Genomic DNA, 20780 nt, shown 5'->3' on the forward strand with positions numbered 1-20780 from the left:
GATGGTTTTGGTTTCTTTTTAAGTTTGGAGAATCCCAAGTAGGCTCTGCACTGCCAGCATGGAGTCCCGACATGGTGCTTAGACACTCGAACCATGAGGTCGTGACCTGAGCCGAAATCAAGAGTGACTTTAAAAAAAAATTTTTTTTAACATTTATTTACTTACTATTTTTTAATGTTTATTTTTGAGAGAGAAAGAGTGCAAGTTGGGGACGGGCAGAGAGAGAGGGAGACGCAGAATGAATCCAAAGCAGGCACCAGGCTCTGAGCTAATAGCACAGAGCCTGACGCGGGGCTCAAACCCACAAACTGCGAGATCGTGACCTGAGCTGAAGTCAGACGCTTAACCAACTGAGCCACCCAGGCGCCCCCTTTTTTTTTTAACATTTAATTTTGAGATAGAGCTTGAGCAGGGCAGGGTCCGAGAGGGAGACACAAGATCTGAAGCAGGTTCCGGGCTCCCGAGCGGTCAGCACAGAGCCTGACATGGGGCTGGAACTCACGAACTGTGAGATCATGACCTGAGCTGAAGTTGGATGCTTAACCGACTGAGCCACCTAGGTGCCCCAGAGAGGTTTGATCTGTTCATTTGTGAGAAAATGTCTGCCACGTGCCCAAGTCTAATTTCCTATATATAGCTTGTCAGGCCTTTTTTTTCACCCCAAGAAAAATGATGTCCCAACTCCTAACTATGGGCTTTGCATAAGTAACTTACAAAGAATGCAGTATGGGAAAGGGAGAAAGAAGAACGAATTCTGGAGCAACCTGACAAAACACTGCCTAGAACCAGGTGACCCAGGTCAACATCAACAGTGATGTCCTGTTGGTATTCTGGAGCCTTGTTAAGGTGTCATGGGAAGGGCACTTGATCTCTGTGGTCTTCCTCCCTAAAACCCATCACCCCAGTGTCCGAAAACCACACCAGACAAATTCAGTTGAGGGACATTCTACAAAATACCTGACCAGTACTCCTTGAAACTGCCACCAAAGTCCTCAAAAAACGAAAGTGTGAGAAGCTCACAGCCAGAGGACTCTAAGGACTAAATATCACGGGGGGGGTCCTGGATGGGATTCTGAGGCAGAGAAAGGACATTAGGGAAAACATCTGAATAAAGTGTGGACTTGGTTAGGATAATGTGTTAGTGTTGGTTCTCCAGCGGTGACAAGTGTACCAGACTAAGATGTAACGATTCAATCAGGAGACATGGTAATGGCATGAGGTCAGGGTGGTTGGTGAAAGTCAAAAGACGGGGTCTTTTGTCAGGTGGCATCTGCAGTGGTTCAGCAGTGGCTTTGGGTTCGGGTCTTTCCGGGAATGAATCTCAGCTATGCCATCTACTGGCTGTTTGACTTTGGGTGGGTTACTTAACCTCTCTGGGTCTCAGCTTCCCCATCTGTAGAACGGGAGAAATAGTAACATAGTTTGGTACGTACTAACTAGCGGTTGTAGCACCTATCGGGAAACCCTGGGAGTCAAGGGTCAAGCACGACAGGGGACACCGGACTGGCCTCATTTGCATTTTTGTGTATTTGGAATGGGGGTAACATTTCACAGAGGAGGAAGCTGCAACTCAGGGACTAAAGCGGCCCCGGGGGTGTCCACCCCAGGAGCGGCCAGGCGGGAGCTGGGCTTTGCGTTCGCGTACGTATTGCTCAAGGAAGGGCAGGAAGAGAGGGACGCAGGATTTCAGCACCGCACCTCTCAGCTTCAGGACCCGGGTCGGAGGACAGCGGGTGGGGCAGCCCGGGGGCCGGAAGTCGGCCTTCCGACTTCCTAAGTGTGACCGACGTTAGTTCCAGCCAATGTGCTGCGTGACGACGAGCCTGGCGGCCAGTGGCGAGGCGGCATCCGGGTTCGGGGGCCCCGACGCCAGCGGGCGGGGCCTGGGAGGCAGCGGGTGGGGCGGGACGTCACGAGCGGCGGGCGCGCTGACCAATGGGCGGCGGGCCCCGCCTCCCGAGGGCGGGCCCCGGCGGGCGCGGTGACGTCACGCAGGTCGGCGCGTCCCGGCGGCCGCGGTGGCTGGGCTGGAGAGGGCGGCGGTGGCCAGCGCGGCAGAGGGCCGGCCCGGGGCGCGGAGCCGCGGAGGGTGCGGAACGGGCGCGGCCCGCGGCCGGCGGTCTGGGGAGGCCGAGGCGGCGCTTCGGGGGCCATTGGGGGGACGTCTGGAGACCCCTGGGATAAGCGGGCCGGGGAAAGGACTGGGTCCGGGCTCGCGAGGGGCGTGGCGGCCTGGGGGACGCCGGAGCGGGGTCGTTGGGGCTGGGAGAGACCTTGGAGGGGCCTGCCCTAGAGCGTGTGCGAAGGTTGGGGGAGAGGACAACGGAGGAGACTCTCAGATGTGGCCGGGGAGACGGGCTGGGGAGCCTCTGGTACCTGGAGGGATGCCTGGGAGGAGCGGGGAAGAGTTAGTCTCCTTGGGGCGGTGGACGTCAGCGGGAGGCAAGGGCGGGCAGGGACCTTGCAGGGGCTTGGAAGCCATTGTTCAGTTCCTGAGGAATTCAGGATTGGGGGGAAGCACACGGCCGCGCAAGGTCTTAGGAGATCTGGGGCGGTCAGGGGGTTTGTGGGGGGAATGGGTGAGGCCGAGGAGGGGTTAACGTGGCTGGTGGGCAGGGAGGTGGGTGTCGGGACTGGAGCACCTTAGCAAATTGGGTAGGAGTGAGGGAGCCCCTGGCTTTGGGGGTGTGACGAGTGTGGGGGAACTTGCAGGAACGTAGGGGTGGGCTTTGGCTGAGCAGGTTGGGAGAAACCTAGGAAGGAGAGGCAGAGAAAGGCTGGGGCAGTGTGTGGGGAGCCAGAGGTCTGGGTCTGGCGGAGTTACGGGGCCAAGGTGGCACGGTGGGGTTGCCACCCTTTTGGGTGGTGGGGTGTGTAAGTGCGCTAACGCAGGAAAGTACCCCGCCCGCCACATGCATGTGCCTTCTGTGAGGAGCGTGGAACTTATCTCGGGGAGTGGGTGGGGGGCAGGTTGTTCTTCCCTAGGAGAAATGGCTGGCATGTCACGTCTTCCCTATTGCCCTGTCTCCTCCAGGGTCACAGCTAAGGGACTCCCTGAGATCGTGTCTCCGGCCTTTCACTGGAGGGGAAGGCACCGGAAGGCCGACCGACCACCATGTCAACATTCAGGCAGGAAGATGTGGAGGACTACTATGAGATGGGGGAGGAGCTGGGCAGGTGAGCTCTGCGCGGGCCTCGGGGGCGGGAGGGAGGCGTTGCGGGGTTTTCTGGATGGCGTCTCCCCTCCTGTCCTCTTTCCTACCCTCCAAGACGGGGTGAGTCAGTGCCGTGTGCTGGTAGAAGGAACTTAGGCTCTGGGGTCAGGCGGCCCCGTCCGCAAATTCTTGCTCTGACGTTCTCTGTGCCTTTCCCTTGGGGAAACATATCAAGCACATGGAGCCCCTAACAGAGTGCCTGCCGTGTGGCGTGAGACAGAGCGGTAGGTGGTAAAGGTCTGTCCCTCTGTTTAATCCTTTCTTGAGGGAGGTGACCGATTCCCTTGCACGTTTCCAGGAGAGGCCCCCTGTCTGGGCCCACATCCCTGCCAGTTGGTTAGCATTCTTGTGGGAAAGAGAGGACGTTTCCCGTTCCAGCCAGGCAGCTGATTTCCTGTCCCCCGGGAGCACCCCTGCCTTGGACTAGCCAGACATCATCCTTTTTTTTTTTTTTCTTGCCGGAGCCTCAGACCTTATTTGGTGAGTTCGCTGCTGACCAGCCCTATGATGTCACCAAAAGGGAATGTAAATAACTGAGCCCTGCATCAGGCCTTGGCTGAGAAAGTATTTCAGGCCCGTTTGGGATTCTGAAGTCCCTCCTTTAGGAATTTCCTTAACAGAGTGGTAGAGAATGGAGCTCCCCTCACTCCTCCCCCAAACCTCATTCTTGTTGAAAATGTGTTAGGACCTCCTCCCGAGGGTAGCTCGGCAGAAGTCTGAAGGAAATACGAAGGAAACATACACGTCCTGTGCATATTCCCCTTAATCCACTATTTGCACTGTTAGGAATTTATTCAGTGGGAATGTGTATGCGTGCGGACCCCGTGGCCTGAGAACAGGGAGAGTTGCTGTAAGGATTTTTATGGACAGAGGGCGGGGAGCCTCTTCAGTGGCTGCCACGGAACCACCGCCCCCGTAGATGGAATATTATGCAGCCATTAACAAAGAGCCAGGCAGGGGCGTCAGGGCGGCTCTGTCGGTTAAGCCTCCGACTTCAGCTCAGGTCATGATCTCGCAGCGTGTGGGTTCGAGCCCCACGTCGGGCTTTCTGCTGACAGCTCAGGGCCTGGAACCTGCTTCGGATTCTGTGTCTCCCTTTCTCTCTGCCCCTCCCCCATTCATTCTCTCTCTCTCTCTCTCTCTCTCTCTCTCTCTCTCTCTCTCTTTCTCTCAAATATAAGTAAACATTAAAAAAAAAAAAAGAAACCCCTGTTCCAGGGATGCCTCAGAGGCTCAGTCGGTTAAGCATCCCACTTTGGCTCAGGTCGTGATCTCATGGTTCATGTGTCGGGCTCTGTGCTGACAGCTCAAAGCCTGGAGCCTGCTTCGGATTCTGTGTCTCCCTCTGTCTCTGCCCCTCCCCAGCTTGTACTCTGTCTCTCTCTCTCAAAAATAAATAAAAACGTTAAAAAAAAATTAGAAGAACAAAAACGAAAAAAGAGCCAGGCAACCTGTATAATGTTCGCCACGTAGGAAGTATATTGAGATTTGGTAGAGGCTGTGTCAATTTTAATAATTTTAATACATTTTAATTAAGCCAACAGATCGAAGTATGACCTTTTTGCTTGCGCGGTAAAAATTACGAAGGAAAAATTCTGCTGTTTTTCTATGAAGCTTTGAAATCTGGTGTGTTTCTAGAAGCTGACAACACATCTCAGTTTTTCGTTTTTTTTTTTTTTAATATTTATTTATTTACTTTGGGGGAGGGAGGGAGGGAGGGAGGGGCAGAGAGAAGGAGAGACAATCCCAAGCAGGCCCCATGCTGCCAGCCCAGAACTGGGGCAGGACACAGGGCTCGATCTCACAAACCGGGAGATTGTGACCTGAGCCAAAATCAAGAGTCGGAACTTCAACCGACTGAGGCATCCCCGGTGCTCCACATCTCCGTTTGGACCGGCTTGGCGGGCCACCGTGTGGCCGGTGGCTGTCATCTGGGACAGTGCCGCTGTATGTAAGGATCCAGAAGGTGCTCGGAGATAACATGAAATGAGGAATTAAAGGCGCTGGATGCCACACAGGCTGTGGTGCAGTTTGTATAAATTATAGATGTCGCTCACAAGGGGGGGGCGTGGTCGTCATCCCCACTTTATGAGGAAGCGGGGGCTGAGAGGAGGGAAGCAGCTTGCCCAAGGCCATGCGGACCGCGAGTGGCCAAGTGGGCTTCGGGTCTGGAGACCAGGCCCTGCAAAGGCCAGGGGGTCTGGAACCAGAGGCAGGCATTTATTTGGCTTCCACCTGCCCACCCTGGGACGGGCCCATTAGGTGTCCCAGCGACTTGTGGCCCTGCACGTTGGAAAGAGTGTGCATCCTGTGCCCCGCTCGGTTGGCACCCCTGAAGGCGGGGCCCGCAGCCCAGCTGTGTCTCCCCCGGTGTCACCGCTAACCGTCTTGGCAAATTAGCTGCTGGGCCTCGCCGTGCTGACGAGGACCATGAGTGAAGCAGGGCCACGTTTTCTTGTCCCAGGGGCCATGGGGACAAATGACCCGGAAGCAAGTTTGTATGTGTGTGTGTCTTTGGGAGGGGTCGGGGGATTCTTTCTTCCTAGCTGGAGTTCACGTTGATGGTCTCGAGAAATGACTTAGTCTGTGGGTCGACAGGTGTGGACTTGGCTCTGGCTTCCACCTCGTAGAGTGGCGTTTGTGCCCCTATCGGCTCGCGCGACCCAGTAGTGTGACTGGGGGCAGCAGGCAGTCGTGCTTTCCCAGCGCTGGAGGCGGGGAGTCGGAAGATCAGGGTGTCAGCAGGGCTGGTTCCTCCTGTGCTCTCTGTCCTGGGCTTGCAGATGACCATCTTCTTCCTGTGGCTTCGTAGGGCTGTGCGTCTGTCTGTGCATCTGTGTCCTACTCCCCTCTTACAGGGACACGGGTCAGATTGGATTCAGGTCCACTCCTGTGAGCTCATTTTTTTTTTTTTTTTGTTTTAAATGTTTATTCATTTTTTTTTTTTTTAATTTTTTTTTTCAACGTTTATTTATTTTTGGGACAGAGAGAGACAGAGCATGAACGGGGGAGGGGCAGAGAGAGAGGGAGACACAGAATCGGAAACAGGCTCCAGGCTCTGAGCCATCAGCCCAGAGCCCGACCCGGGGCTCGAACTCACGGACCGCGAGATCGTGACCTGGCTGAAGTCGGACGCTTAACCGACTGCGCCACCCAGGCGCCCTTAAATGTTTATTTCTGAGAGAGAGAGAAAGAGAGACACAGAGTGCGGGCGGGGGAGGGGCAGAGAGAGAGGGAGACACAGAATCCGAAGCAGCTCCAGGCTCCGAGCTGTCAATACAGAGCCCGCCTCTGGGCTTGAACTCACGGACTGTGAGATCGTGACCTGAGCCGAAGTTGGATGCTCAATCGACTGAGCCCCCCAGGCGCCCCCACTGTGAGCTCATTTTAATTTAATCACCTCTTTAGAAAGGCCCTGTCTCTGGATAGTCCCATTCTGACGTGCTGGGGGTTAGGGCTGACACATGGACTTTTGGGGGACACGGTTCACCCTTTAGTAGTGTCTTTCTTCCTGTTCCCATGAGCTTTGCCTGACTCGTCTCCATTTGTTGGCTCCGCTTAGATACAGCAGGGGAAGGGCGCCTGGATGGCACAGCCAGTTAAGCATCCAGCTCGGTTTTGGCTCATGATCTCACGGTTCGTGGGTTCGAGCCCTGCATCCTGCTCTGTGCTGCCACATGGGGCCTGCTTGGGATTGTCTGTCTGTCTGTCTCTTCTCCCCACCCCTTCCCCGCTCACACACACCCTTCCTCTCTTAAAATGAACTTTAAAAAAAAGTAAAGCAGGGAAAAACAATCCTTGTATTTGAAAATGAGGCCACAGGTCCAGCACTTAGCACAGTGCTACGTGGTGAGTGTTTGGCATCTGATGTCATTACCATGGGGGCGTTGTGATGGGACGGGAGGTGGGCCTGGAGGAATTAGCTGGGCTGGTGCAGGCAGAGGAGAGGGGCAGGCGTTTTGGGTGGGGGGACTGTTAGTGGAGACGTGGGGGGGGGGGCAGGAGCATAATGTCCCAAGGGACTGCTGGGGCAGATCAGGGGGCACGGGGCGAGGCCTGATCAGGAACGCTTTGCCTTTCTCGGCTGACCCGTGCACTTGGCTCTCAGATCAGTGCTTGAGTCTCCCGTCAGCACTGTAACAACTCACCGTGATTTAGTGGCCTAGAAGGGCTGGAAGTCAGGAGTCTAAAACGGGCCTGGTACCCCCGGGGCCCCAGGGAGACCCCTCTCCGGCCTTTTCCGGCTTCCAGCGATGCCACAGCCTTGGCTCTCGGCCGGTCCTCCGTCCTCAATGGCCAGCAGCGTGGGGTCCACCTGTCTCTCTGCCTTCTTCCTGTGAGGACCTCTTGAGGACGCTGGGCACCCCCCGGGCACCGAGGGTCACCCCCAGCGTCTCAGGGGCCTTGGCTTGCTCCCTCCTGCAAGGTCCCTTTTGTCGTGAGAGTGCTGTATTTACAGGTTCTGGGGATTTGGACGTGGGTGTCTTTGGAGGGACTGTTGTTCAGCCCGCCGCGTTAGTATTAATTTTGCATCTCCCACTGACCCAACTTGAACTTCACCCATCTTCCAATTGTGTGTGCGTAGAGCACATCTGTGACGCCACCGTGGGTGGGTCCGCTTACCGGACAGACCCGGTTGGGTCCCTCGGTCTTTTTGAGGTCCGTGTTGGCTTGGCAAAGGCGCCCCAACCTCTGTCTGTTCCCAGGGTCGTTCTGGCCGGCCTGCCCTCCGTCTGCCGTCGCCAGCTTCAGAGGGCCTGGCCGCCCCCGTCTCTGCCCTTCCTTCCTCTATGCTCTCTCCCTCACTTCCCCGAGATCTCATGTAGCCTGTTTTCTCTCGAGCCCTGGAGGTGCCGTGAAGTTTTCTGTCTGGAACGTGTACTTTCTGTCTTGGAATTGGTCCCCGCTGACGTGGACAGAGCAAACTGTGGCCTTTGGGCCAAATCCGGCCCAGCCTAGTGTGGTCCTGCCTGCCTGGGAGCCTGGAATGGTTCTTTATTTTTTTTGAAAGGTTGTAAAAACACACAAGAATTATGACAGAAACCACATGGCCCGTAAGGCTAAAAATATTCGCTGTCTGGCCTTTTTCAGTCAGCTCTTGAGTTAAAGTAAGTTCATGTAACTAAGTTCCTGGATAGCAGAATAATTTGGACGTTGGACAGCTCCCCAGAGTGCATCGAATAGGCTTTCTGTCTCTCTTTTAGTAGCAGCTGTCTTGAGATGTAATTCACATACTGTGCAGTTCACCCCTTTCAAGTGTGCAAGTTAGTGATCGTTGGTGTATTCACAGGGTTTTGCAGCCATCTCTCCAAATAATTCCAGAACATTCCGTCATGCTAAAAAGAAGCCCCGTCCCCATCAGCAGTCACTCCCGCCCCCGGCCCCCACGAGCCCCCTTCCCGTCCGTGGAGGAGCCCGTTCTGGACGTTTCACACATGCAGACTCACACCCCGCGTGGCCTCTCGTGTCTGGTTCCCTCCCTGAGCGTCGTGTGTTCGGGGCTCGTCCGCGGGGCGGCGGGGGTGGGCGCCTCGCTCCTGCTGGTGGCGGAGGGACTTGTGCATGTGTGGTGGACACGTTATGTGTCCATTCATCTGCTGATGGACACAGGTTGTGTCCCCCTTTTAGGCTCTCGCGAATCCTGCTGACGTAGGATTTGTGTTCACGCTTCTCTGTGGATTCGTGTTGTCCTTCCTCCTGGGGGGACACCTGGGGCGGGATTGCCGAGGCGCCTGGAACCGGTGCTTAACCTCTCGGGGAACCGCCAGCCTGTTTCTGTGGGCGCGCTCCGGTCCCCTGTCCTCTCTTTGTCAGCTTTTACTTGGCCGGTTGTGTAAGAAGCTCCTTCAAAGTCAGTGGCTTATTTCTTTTCTCTTAGATTTTTAAACCTGATGAAATAGGCTGGAAAGTCGAGTTTGTATAGAATTGTGTCACTTAAAAGTAAAGACCCCCTCTTGGCTGCCCCAGCCCTCTGCCCCCTTGAGACACAGGTGGCGTATGGGGTGGTGAGTGTTGGGTGCGAGCCCTTGGCCTCCTGCCCACGCGGAAGTACCTGTGCGCGTCCAAGCGGCACGGGCTCCCCGAGCGGGTCCTCAGCGTGTCTCCTGTCACCCGCTTTCTCCTGGCCCCACGGTGGACTCCAGCTCCCTTCCGTAAGCCCCGAGCTGTGTCCCTTTCCTTCTGTGGCACACAGATGCCACGTAGCCACCAGATTGCACCTGCCGCGTGGACTCCCGGAGGGGCGGGGCTGGGAGGTGCAGTCCCAGAAGGTTCTGGAAGCCTGCAACCTTCCCGCTTCCCCGCCCCCCGGCCCTCGCGGGGTCCCGCTCACTCCGCTGTCCCCGCAGCGGCCAGTTTGCCATTGTGCGGAAATGCCGGCAGAAGGGCACCGGGAAGGAGTACGCGGCCAAGTTCATCAAGAAGCGTCGCCTGTCGTCCAGCCGGCGGGGCGTCAGCCGGGAGGAGATCGAGCGGGAGGTGAACATCCTGCGGGAGATCCGACACCCCAACATCATCACGCTGCACGACATCTTCGAGAACAAGACGGACGTGGTGCTCATCCTGGAGCTGGTCTCGGGCGGGGAGCTCTTCGACTTCCTGGCGGAGAAGGAGTCGCTGACGGAGGACGAGGCCACCCAGTTCCTCAAGCAGATCCTGGACGGCGTCCACTACCTGCACTCGAAGCGCATCGCCCACTTCGACCTCAAGGTGAGCCGAGCGGGGGCCCGGCCGGGGCGGGTGACCTGGGGCGTGGGGGCGGCAAGGGGCTCCGGCTCAGAGCGCGCCCACGGGCTGCTGCTGCCGGGGGTGGGGGGACGCAGACCGCCTCGGCCTGGGCCCGGTGGGGGTGCGGGGCCGGCTGGGCAGCGGCATCCTCCTTCTCCCGCAGCCAGAGAACATCATGCTGCTGGACAAGAACGTGCCCAACCCACGCATCAAGCTCATCGACTTCGGCATCGCCCACAAGATCGAGGCGGGGAACGAGTTCAAGAACATCTTTGGCACCCCTGAGTTCGTGGGTACGGCTCCGTGCGGCGCCTCGGGCCTGGGTCCCGCCCTCGGGTGTCCTCTCCCGAGCCCTGGTGTCCGGCCTCCTGCCCCCCCCCCCCCCCGCCAGGCGGTCCCTGCAGGCGGGCTGTGCCACCCGCTCCCCGTGGCCGCGTCCCTGGGGCTGCCTCAGGTGCACCCGGCGTCCGACCCCACGCCGTCTCTCTCCCCGTCCCCGCAGCTCCCGAGATCGTCAACTACGAGCCCCTGGGTCTGGAGGCAGACATGTGGTGAGTGGCGGGGGGTTGGGGTGGGGGTGGGGGGCTGGCCCACGCCCTGGGACGAAGCACCCGAACCCCCCTAGCCATCCGTGAGCACTGCCAGGCCACAGCCGCAGGGGGGATGTGGCCCATCTGCTGGGTGTGGGCAGGACAGACCGTCGACTTAGAACGGGGCTCGGCAAACGATGGCCCGGCGGCCAGAGTGGGTCTGTGGGTCCCGAGTGGTCTTCTTGTGTTTAAGGCGTTGTTAAAAATGAAACAGGCAGCAGAGACCGGGAGCCTCAAAGCCCGAAACGTTGGTTGTCTCACTCTTCGTGGAGCTTGTCAACCCGCCTTCGAGCCCATGCCTGCACCCCCCCAGCCCCCCCAATTTGAGCCTTGGCAGGTGGTGTGGGCAGATGAGCTCATATCTCGCCCTGAGACGCCAGGGCGGGAGAGACAGAGGCCCTCGGTGGAGGCCTTGCAGACCCTGAAGGAGAGGGGGCCGTGGGCTTCTGGATCCCCAGCCGTTGAGAGATTCTGGGAATTGGGGTGCTGACCGCCGCCACTGAGCTGACTGTCCTTCCCGTGTGTTCTCTCCAGGAGCATTGGTGTCATCACCTACATCCTGTGAGTGCCTGCTTGGGGCCTCCTGCTTCTCCTGGGGCCCTGCTGGGGCAGGATGCTGGGTGGCTGGGTGGGTGAATGAATTTGTGCAGGAGGGAAAGGTGTGAGTTCAGAAGGCCCCACACCCCCTGGTGCAGGGCCGAGTGGGGACCGCGTGTGTCCTCCCTCCCTGCTGGCCAGCAGCCCGGCCCGGCCTCACTCCCTGGGTGCCGCGTTTGGGTTGTTCCTCGCCTCCACCCCTGCGCCAGGCAGGCTCCCCCTGCGTTTTCCTCCCTCGTCAGGTGGCACAGCGATGCACCCTGACGGTGCCTCACGATGGGTTTTTTCATAGTTTTACGTTCTTAAGTATTGAAGAAAGGCTAGACTTTCAAAACAGCTACAAAACCAGTGCGGTTTCTGTGCCCCTCACCCGTCTTCCCATGACGCTGGCATCTTTTTGTCGTCGTCGTTGTTAAGTTTACTCGGAGGGAGGGAGAGAGAGCGTGAGCACCTGAGGGTCAGGGAGAGAGGATCCCGAGTTCCACCGGTCGGTGCAGAGCCCCCACCCAAGGCTCCGTCTCACGACGGTGAGATCGTCACCTGAGCTGAAATCGAGAGTCAGACGCCTGACTGACCGAGCCCCCCGGGTGCCCCCAGATGAGTACTCCTCCCTGTCCGTCACAGTGCCGTGTGCCCAGAGCCCCAGGGGGCGGTGGTGTGGCCCCCCCAGCGCGGCTCATCAGGAAGGCCCACGATGTCCTTGTGTGGTCTCTCGGGCCGTGCCCGGACCGTGTGTGGACGCACTCGGCAGGGATTCCCCCGCGGGTTGTCGGTGTGGCCTCTGATCGCTGAACATTTGGGGGACGTGCTTCGAGCTTCCTTAGAGACTTCTGCCCGCTCGTTTGAGTCCCCGTCGGAGGCTGGGCGCGAGGTTTCTGTGCTGTGTGGTGGGAGGCTAGGGGCCGGGGTGCGCGGGAGGCCCGGGGGGTGGCGCAGGCTGCGGCGTGTCGGTGGGGCGAGTACAGGGGCCGCTGAGCCCCGTGCCCGTCTTCCAGTCTGAGCGGCGCCTCCCCGTTCCTGGGCGAGACGAAGCAGGAGACCCTGACCAACATCTCGGCCGTGAACTACGACTTCGACGAGGAGTACTTCAGCAACACCAGTGAGCTGGCCAAGGACTTCATCCGCCGGCTGCTTGTCAAAGACCCCAAGTAGGAGCGCTGGCCGGGCAGAGGGGGGGGGGGGGGGGCGGGCAGGGGAGGCCGCTGGTCCACAAGAGCACATCCTCGTGCTGTCCCCTCCTCGTCACTGGGAGTCGGGCACGGCCTGGCAGCGGGCCAGTGGACGGCTTAGCTCGGTCCCCGCCGTGTCTTTAAGAGCTGTGAATGGATCCTTGTTGAGAATCCTGGTTGAGAGCTGTGACTCCTGTTGAAGGTAGGTTTCGTGGGCAATTGCAGACTCCTGGGGGTCTTCTCCTAGGGAGGACTAAAGCTTCCGGCATCACGGAGCCCTCCTTCCCAGAGAGGTGCTCCTCTTGGCCAGAGTCCTCCCTGGCCCGAGCCGCCCATTCTTGCCGCCTGCCTGTCCCTCCTGTGGGCGCCTGAGTTGGCGAGACCCAGCGTTAGGTCCCGTCCCCGGTAACAAAACCGCTCGGAAAGCGTGACGACCCCAGAGCAGCAGGCCTCTTGATGGGCTCCTTGCTGGCTGATCCGAGTGGATGCTCTGAGGGTGCAGGTAGTTCCAAGGTCATTTCAGGGACTTGCCCCCGGCTGGAGGGGCGTCCCCAGGGGGCCAGTGTCTGTGAGCCGTGTGAGGTGGGGGCAGAGAGCCGAGCTGCGGGGGGAGGGCCCAGAAAACCCCTTCCCTGTTCTGTTCTCCCCGCCAGCCTCGTCGGAGGATGGGGACGTGGCGGGCGTGTGACTAACCAGGGTGGGGGGGGGGGGCTTTTCTAGGAGAAGAATGACCATCGCCCAGAGCCTGGAGCATTCCTGGATCAAGGTGAGATGGGCGGGGCTGCTCCCTCTCCAGGACGGCAGGTGTGACAAGGCCTGAGTGTCGGGCAGGGTCCCCAGGGGAGTGGACCCGGCTGGCAGAGGGCGGGGTGTGCACGGGGATGGTGTGGGAGCCCCTCCATGTGATACCCGGTGGGGTACCCAGGCCCTCTGCACGCGGCACGGCTCCCTGCACAGAAACCTCCAGAACGGGGTGGCCTCTCGGCCGGGCGCGGCAGTCTTCTGTGAAGGGCCAGGCGGCCTGTGTCTCCTTCCCCTGGGTCTCTGGCAGGGAAATGCCGGAACCAGTCCCCCCCCCCCCCCCCCCCCGCGTGCCGGTAAGACTTTCTTTAGGCTCCGCCCGCCTCAGGCCCCGCCTCTCCCTCCGCAGGCCATCCGGCGGCGGAACGTGCGGCGGGAGGACGGCGGCCGGAAGCCGGAGCGGCGGCGCCTGAAGACGGCGCGCCTCAAGGAGTACACCATCAAGTCGCACTCGAGCATGCCCCCCAACAACACGTACGTCAGCTTCGAGCGCTTCTCCAAGGTGCTGGAGGAGGTGGCCGCGGCGGAGGAGGGCCTGCGCGGCCTGGAGCACAGCCGGCGCCTGTTCCACGAGGACATCGAGGCGCTGACGGCCATCTACGAGGAGAAGGAGGCCTGGTACCGGGAGGAGAACGAGAGCATCGGCCAGGACCTGCGGCGGCTGCGGCAGGAGCTGCACAAGACCGAGGCGCTGCGGCGGCAGGCCCAGGAGGAGGCCAAGGGCGCCCTGCTGGGGGCCAGCGGGCTCAAGCGCCGCTTCAGCCGCCTGGAGAACCGCTACGAGGCCCTGGCCAAGCAGGTGGCCTCCGAGATGCGCTTCGTGCAGGACCTGGTGTGCGCCATGGGGCAGGAGAAGCTGCAGGCCGGGGGGTGCGGCCTCCGCTAGGGCCTGGCGGGCGGGCGGGGCCGGGACGTGCTCCCGGGGCCGGGAACCCGAGGCCGCCCTCCCCCGGCTCAGTCCCTCTGTCCTGCGGCTTCCGGGTCAGCGTCCCCTGGGGAGCCCCGAGAGCCCCGCGAGCGCCGGGCACCGCGGGACAGAGCCGGCCAGGCGGCGCGGGGCCAGCCGCGTGCAAGGCCTGGGCCTGGAGCTCGGAACCCGGGGGCGGGCGGGGGGGGGGGGGGGGTGGTGGGTCTCACCTGCCTCTGCCGGACGCCGAGGTCCCACCTCTTCTAGAGACGAGAGGCAGCTTCTGACCCGGCCCCCCCGGTCCCCAGCCCTCCCTGCGCCCCCTGGGCTGAGCTGGCACCAGGGCCCGAGCTGAGGAGATGGCCCGGCCCTTGAGGCGTCGGTTTGGGGCGGGTGGCGAGGGGGCGTGAGGCTGGACGCGGGACCCTGATGCAGAAGCTGTGTCTGTCCCTCTCTGAGGCCCAGGCGGCCCCAGGTGCCGGGTCAGGAGCCATCGCTGCCCCTCACTCCTCTCTGCCGTGCCTGTCACAAAGCGCACGCGATGACCCACACGGCCCGGCCACGCCCCTGCCTCCCGTCCCAGTGCTGCCTTCCGAATTGTGGGGTAGTCGCCCCCAGAGTGCTCTGCGAAGGCCCAGTGTCCCCCGAGTGCCCCGCGAGCCCCTGAGGCTGCTTGCGGCCGGCCGAACCCTCCCCGCTGGGCCAGAGAAGGTGGAGGAGGGGCTGCAGGGGCAGTGCCCGCACCCGCCACTAGGTGCCGCCCTCGAGCAGGGCCCTGCGCCCCAGGGAACGTGCCCCAAGGTCCCGGATTCACCAAAACGAGGCTCTCTGGCCGCGTGCTCTGCGCTTGTGCCGCGGTTTGGGTTAAGCGAGTGACATCTGTGTGGCCCCTCCGTTGCCCGAGAGGAGTTCTCCGGACAGAGGCCAGCCTGGCCCGGGGGAGGGAGGAGCCCCCTGAGGTGTCCTCCCGTGTGCCTAGGCCCGTCCCCAGCGCCGGGGTGGGGCCCGCCGTGTACCCGTCCGCGAGCTCTGTGTATCACACGTGCATGTGCCTAAAGGAAATAAAGCCCCGCTTCCCCGACACGTGGCTGTTTTCTGTGCTCAGGCCCCGGCCGGGGCGGCCAGTCTTGTGGCCACCCAGTGCCACGGCCGCGCCTGGCTCTCGTGTCTCTTCCCCTCCACTGCTGCCCCCATGCTCTTTGGGAAGATGAGGGCAGACCTGGGGGGCCTCGGAGGCTGCCCTGATCTTGGGGTTTGGCAGGTCTCACTTGCGATGGAAGCTTCCAGACAGCTGGAACGAAGTCAGAGGGGCCTTCTGTCCCTCTGTGCCGCCTCAGATGCTGCCGGGCCCCAGTGCCCCAGCGTGAGGACGCCGGCACAGAGGTCACCCCGTCCACCCCGTCCGCTGGGAAGGGATGGGGGGGACCTTGTTCCCCCTGCTGCTGCCTCTGGGTCTGGCACGTGGTTCCAAAAAGGGAATGCTTTTTACTTTCTTCCCGGGAGCTGGAGCTCTGGGGTCAGTGGTGCCCTACACCCAGGGGCGCATCTCTCCTCACTCGTGTTCTGTTTTTACTTTAACTAAAAGGAAAACATTGAGATCCGACTTACCATCGCTCCTTTTTAATCTCTTTTGGGGGAACAAGCTCAAGTTTTAGCATTTCAGTAGATTTCAGCTCACTGACTGCTGAGCTCAGTCGGGTCTCCGCCGTTCGTCCCTGACTGTCCTTTACGGCCGGCTCGTCCAGCCCAGGACCTGGTCTGGCCCTTTGGGGTTCAAGGTGATGACTGAGCGGCACGGCCCCGTGGGTCACGTGGCACAGAGCCGGTCGTGGGGGGGGGGGGGGCGCCCTGGTGTGCGTAACGTGTGTAAGGTCGGCAGGCCGCACCCGTCTGCCACATGGCGCCAGATGGCCTCCAGACCCCCCGGGGGCCCAGGGACCGCTGGACGGCACCCGTCCAGCCAGTGCCGAGCAGGTCTCGCCCATTCCGGGCACTGTGGCGGGCGCTGGGCGATGGCTGCGGAGGGTTGAGACGACGTCTGTCCTGACGTGGGAGAGGAGGGAGTAATGAGACCGGGTACAAACCGACATCCGCTTTGTCCAGGGTCCGCCCGGCTGCGGGCCTAGATTCCCAGCGTCTCCTCGGGATAAGGGGCAGGTGTCCTTGCTTTGCAAACACTCGGCCCCACCCCCTCCTACCTGGGGAGGGGTGTCCACGGGGAGCCCCTCTGGGGCCACACCACACCTAGCCAGGGCGTCCGGCCGGTGCAAGCACTTTGCGGAGCTTGGGGCTAACGTAGTTATTGACTCTGACCTTGGCCCGCAGGCTCTGATCTCTGCCCCTGCTATCGCTCCTCGAGGGCGGGCTGGCCCAGTAGGGGTTTCTGACCACCAGAATACAGCGGAGGTGACGAGGTCCGTCCCCCCATCAGGCCACATAAGACTGTGGCTTCCGTTTTGCTGGCGGACTGTCCCTTGCTGGCTTTCACGAGCGAGCTGCCATGTCACAGGCCCAGATGGCAAGGGGCAGCCAGCAAGGAAGAAGGCCCACCAGCCGCGTGAGTGGCCCTAGGAGCGGACCCCTCCCCAGTGGAGCCGTCGGGTAGAACCCAGGCCTGGCTGGCACCTGGATTGCGGCCTCCGGGGTGACGCTGAGCCTCAGACCCGGGCGGGCCACGTCGGGACCCCTGACCCACAGAGACTGGAGACACCCCATTACTGGAGATGCCGTCCGGTTTTTCCTTGTGCAAAGTAGGGGTGTCGTCGTGCTTGTTTCTTGATTGGGGGGGGGACAGACTATGGGAACCACGGGTTGCCTTCCTCCCGCCCTTCGGTTGGCTCAGATCTTGGCTGCAGTGTGTGAAGTTCGCCGGAGGAAGGGTTTGAAACTGGTGTTTGTCTCGGGGCGCCTGGGGGGCGCAGGCGGTTAAGTGATCTTAGCGTTCGGCTCAGGTCATGATCTCGCGGTTTGTGGGTTCGAGCCCCGCGTCGGGCTCTGTGCCGACTGCTTCGGATTCTGTGTCTCCCTCTCCCTCAGCCTCTTCCCTGCTCATGCTCTGTCTCTCAAAAATAAATAAGCATTAAAAAATAAACGGGTCATCTAGTAAGTAGGCTGTTGCCCTGTGAGCTGTGCTAGCAAATTACTGATCCCGAGCAGGGGTGGTGCGGGCCCCAGTTTGAAAACCGGTTGGTCGGGAAGACAGGAGGCTTGGATTCGGGACAAGCGGAAGGCCCGTGGGGCTGAGCCCGGACCGCGGGCAGAGCGTTACGCCCGCTGAATGAGGGGGCTCCATGCATGGTGTCAGGGGCACGGTGGGAGGGGAGAGCAGAACGTTCTGGTTGGATCCCGGTCGGCAGCAGAGGGACCCCGGGGCCCAGTGGGTGGCAGAGGGGTAACGGGGGGGGAGGGGTTTGCACCCAGGGTGGCTCCCGTGGGTTGAAGTGTGTTCCCCGGAAAGAGAAGCGGTTCCGAAACCCTGGAACGTGGGCCTGGAGCTGGTGTCTCGAGTCGCCTTGTGCCCGGCCATTTCCAGCCTGCGGCCCCCTCAGGCGGGGACGTGCCCAGGTTGAGATTTCATCCGCGGCCTGGCCCTCGACGGAGGCCCTGTCTCGCTCCCACCTTCAGGACCAGGCGCGGCCGACGGCAGCAGGTGGGCGAGAGGCCGCTTGGCCGGGCCAGTGGGCGGCGGGGAAGAGGGTCAAGAGGGGCGGGCACCCGGGTTGAGGCAGGGGAGGGGCTCCGGGGGGCCGAGCAGGCCGGGGCCACCACCTCGGGCGGCGCTGTCCTGAGGCGTGGACGATCCTGCTGCTTCCGTCGAGATCTGTCGTGGGGGCCCCTCCGTGGAAGATGGTGGGCAGGTGCCACAGGGGCCACGCGGGGCCACAGCGGAGCCACTTGCTGTCTGCAAGGGGAGGCAGACGGCTTCGAAGGCCGCCCCGTCGGGCTCCCGGCTCTTGGCCAACACACTACCTCCCCGTGTTGCCAGTCGTGCCCTCCCTCAGGGACGGTGGCCCCATCCGTGTCCCTCGCCGGCAGTGAAGGATGAAGGAAAGGCGTGTTGGGGGCAGCAAGCAGGCGCCCCTGAGCATGAATCCTCTTAGACTGGGGGGGGGGGGTCGCCATGCTGGGTCCCTGGGGTGCCGTCTTTCCTGCAGGTGGGGGGCAGGCGACGTGCCCTGTGTCCCCGCCCAGGGTCGTGAGCAGGTGCAGGGAGGAGGGCAGGGCCGGCCAAGCCCACGGCTCCCGCGCACATGGGGCGCTGCTGTTAATAACGGGGCGGGGAGGGGGCCTATGGAGCCGCCCCGCCAGCCCCGAGATGCTCCTTCGGCCCCGGAGGCCTTTAGCGCCCCCTTGTGAGAGAAAAAGAAAAGTCAGTCCCCAAACCTTCTCTCCGTCCAGCCCCGCGCAGCAGCTTGAAAAGTGAGACACAGACCAACAGCGTCGTGTTGGGCTCTGTGCCGACAGCTCGGAGCCTGGAGCCTGCTTCGGATTCCGTGTCTCCCTCTCTCTCTGCCCCTCCCCTGCTCACGCTCTGTCCCTCTCTTTCTCTCTCAAAAATAAACATTAAAAAAAATAAAAGGATTTCACTCACAGACCCTGAAGTTTGAATTGCACACGGTCTGTGCTTCCCACAGATTTTTTTTAACGTTTTTCTTTATTTGCCTCGATAGAGACTTGCACGTCGGGGAGGGGCAGAAAGAGGAGGAAGAGAGAACCCCAAGCAGGCTCCGCGCTGTCCGTGCGGACCCCGATGGGGGCTTGAACCCGCGAACCGTGAGATCAGACCCGAGGCTGAAGTCGGACGCCTCCGCGAGCAAGCCACCCAGGTGCCCCCAAAATTAGCCGTTTTTAAGTGAATGATTCACTGGCATATGGTGCATCCCCGGTGTTCTGCAACCACCACCTCTAATTCCAGAACATTCCATCACCCCCACAAAGAAGCCCTGTCTCCACTAGCCGTCACGATCCCTCCCCAGCCTCCGGCACCCCGGAGGCGAGTTGTTCTCGCTTGTCTTCTGTTCCAGTGAAATCCTTCTGTCCGTCTTTGCGCTCCGAATGGATCTTTTGCCCGTGCATGATTTTGACCCTGAGGACTTCCCAAAAGGGTCCCAGGGCGGGCCCGGCCCCCACACACCAGAGAGTCCCCGACACACGTAAGGAACCACCGGTTAAGAATCCTGGGTTCGAGTTCTGCTTCTGCCACTCGCCAGCTGGGTGAGCCCCCCCCCCAACCCTTGCCTCTCAGGGCCTCGCCACCCTTCTCCGGGGTTGGGGAGCAGGGGTGGGAGGCCTCTGGAGACCAGGGCCAGGGGCTTCATCTTCGGGTTGTAACAGCTCCCTCTCACCCATGGCCTCAGTTTCCCCATTTGTCCCAAGTGGCTCGAATCACTGATTTCCTGCCTTCCTCTTTCATTCGTTCCTTCCCCTACCGTTTAGGGGGCCCCTGCCTTCTGTGGGCCCTGCCTTGTGGGGTACTGGGGACACAGCGGAGAATAAGATGTACCTGGCCCTCCCTGTGTAGAGGGAGGGGGTGGAGGAACCAGAAAGACTTCCTGGAGGAGGGGCCGTCCAAGTGGATACACAGTGATTTAGGCAAAGCAGGCCAGAGGGAGGAGGCTTGGATAAGACAAAGGGGTTCAGGGAAGTGAAAACAGGATGTGCAAAGACCCTGTGGCACCAGCTCTGACCGCAGGGGAGCAGGTAAATGAGGGGTAGGGGCAGGCCACCCTCCCCCTCCCTCTCCCCACCTCCCTTCATGAAACCTTCTGGAGGTGGGGGCTCAAACCCAAAGAGAGCCTCTCTCCCTATGCTTGGGGCCTTCCCACCCCTGCTCCCCGACCCCAGAATCCTGTCCTTTCCCGGCTCAGGAAGCGGCCGGTGGAGGCCTGATGAGGGCCCCCAAGGGGGGCACTATGTCCTCGTCCCCGCAAACTGTGGCTGGGAGCCTCCCCTGGATTATCCGGGGTCCCCACACGTGGTCACAAGTCCTACCCTCTTCCTGTCACCTCCCCACTGCCCCGGCGGAGGCTGACTCCTTGACCAAACTAGCCTGGCTCCGCTGAGCTCCTTTTCAACGGGGCCTCCTCCTTGCGCTCGACCTAGGAACCTGGTGCTGGCGAGAATCCTGCCAAGTCCGTTTAGCCAGACTCCCCCCCTAACCCTCGTGTCTCCCCTCAGCGACTCTCTGGCCACCAGGCCACCTCTCTCTGGCTACGGAGCGCCGTGTGTCCCCGGCCGCAACACCGAGCGCTTGCCCGCTGCGGCGGGGCCTGAGTTCAGTCTCCTGTTCGCGCTCTGACGACCGTCCGGCTCTGGCTCTCTTGACACCCCCACCCCCACCCCCCCGCGTGTGGCCAGCCGCAGCTTGGGGGAGACCCGGAGCGGGACCTGCCCTTGCCCTGTCCCGACACCCTCACTCCCGCGGCCTGCCCTGTGCGTCCCCGAGGCTTCCGCGACCTCCCTCCCCCGATTCTGCCGGCAGGAACCCCGCGGTGACAGCCGAGGGAGAGCTGTCGTAGCCGGTGAAGGACTCCCTGCGTGGCCCCATCCAGGACTGACCTGGTGCAAAGGTCGTGGGGGGCGTGGCCCTCACTTCCTCTTCCCACCTCCAGCCCATTCTGGGCCTCGGTTTCCTTGACTGACAGCGTGGCTGGACCCCTGACCCCTGAGCCCCGCCAGGCGCCTGGCCGGCTGGCAGGTGTGGGAAGCCGGCTTCGGGGTGTGGCCTGTGACCCAGTTTGGGCGGCAAGAATTTCCGGGGAGCCTCCTTGTGGGG

The 20780-nt window shown here is 61.2% G+C and overlaps 2 protein-coding genes across 2 annotated transcripts in view; one reads left to right on the plus strand and one right to left on the minus strand.

Annotated features, from left to right (window-relative positions):
- The window catches only part of ATCAY (ATCAY kinesin light chain interacting caytaxin), a 90082-nt gene that overhangs the window by 36192 nt on the left and 33110 nt on the right, over window positions 1-20780 (minus strand). The window lies entirely within an intron of this gene.
- DAPK3 (death associated protein kinase 3) lies at window positions 1967-15086 on the plus strand. Its single transcript, XM_086699488.1, has 9 exons — window positions 1967-2089; window positions 3035-3177; window positions 9563-9923; window positions 10105-10234; window positions 10444-10492; window positions 11066-11092; window positions 12124-12276; window positions 13018-13063; window positions 13448-15086. The coding sequence occupies exons 2-9, from the start codon at window positions 3116-3118 to the stop codon at window positions 13982-13984; spliced, it is 1365 nt and encodes a 454-aa protein (XP_086555614.1). The 5' UTR covers window positions 1967-2089; window positions 3035-3115; the 3' UTR covers window positions 13985-15086.

Source organism: Puma concolor, chromosome A2 (assembly GCF_028749965.1).
Source record: "Puma concolor isolate L17-30 chromosome A2, mPumCon1.1.hap2, whole genome shotgun sequence".
NCBI classification, from domain to species: domain Eukaryota; kingdom Metazoa; phylum Chordata; class Mammalia; order Carnivora; family Felidae; genus Puma; species Puma concolor.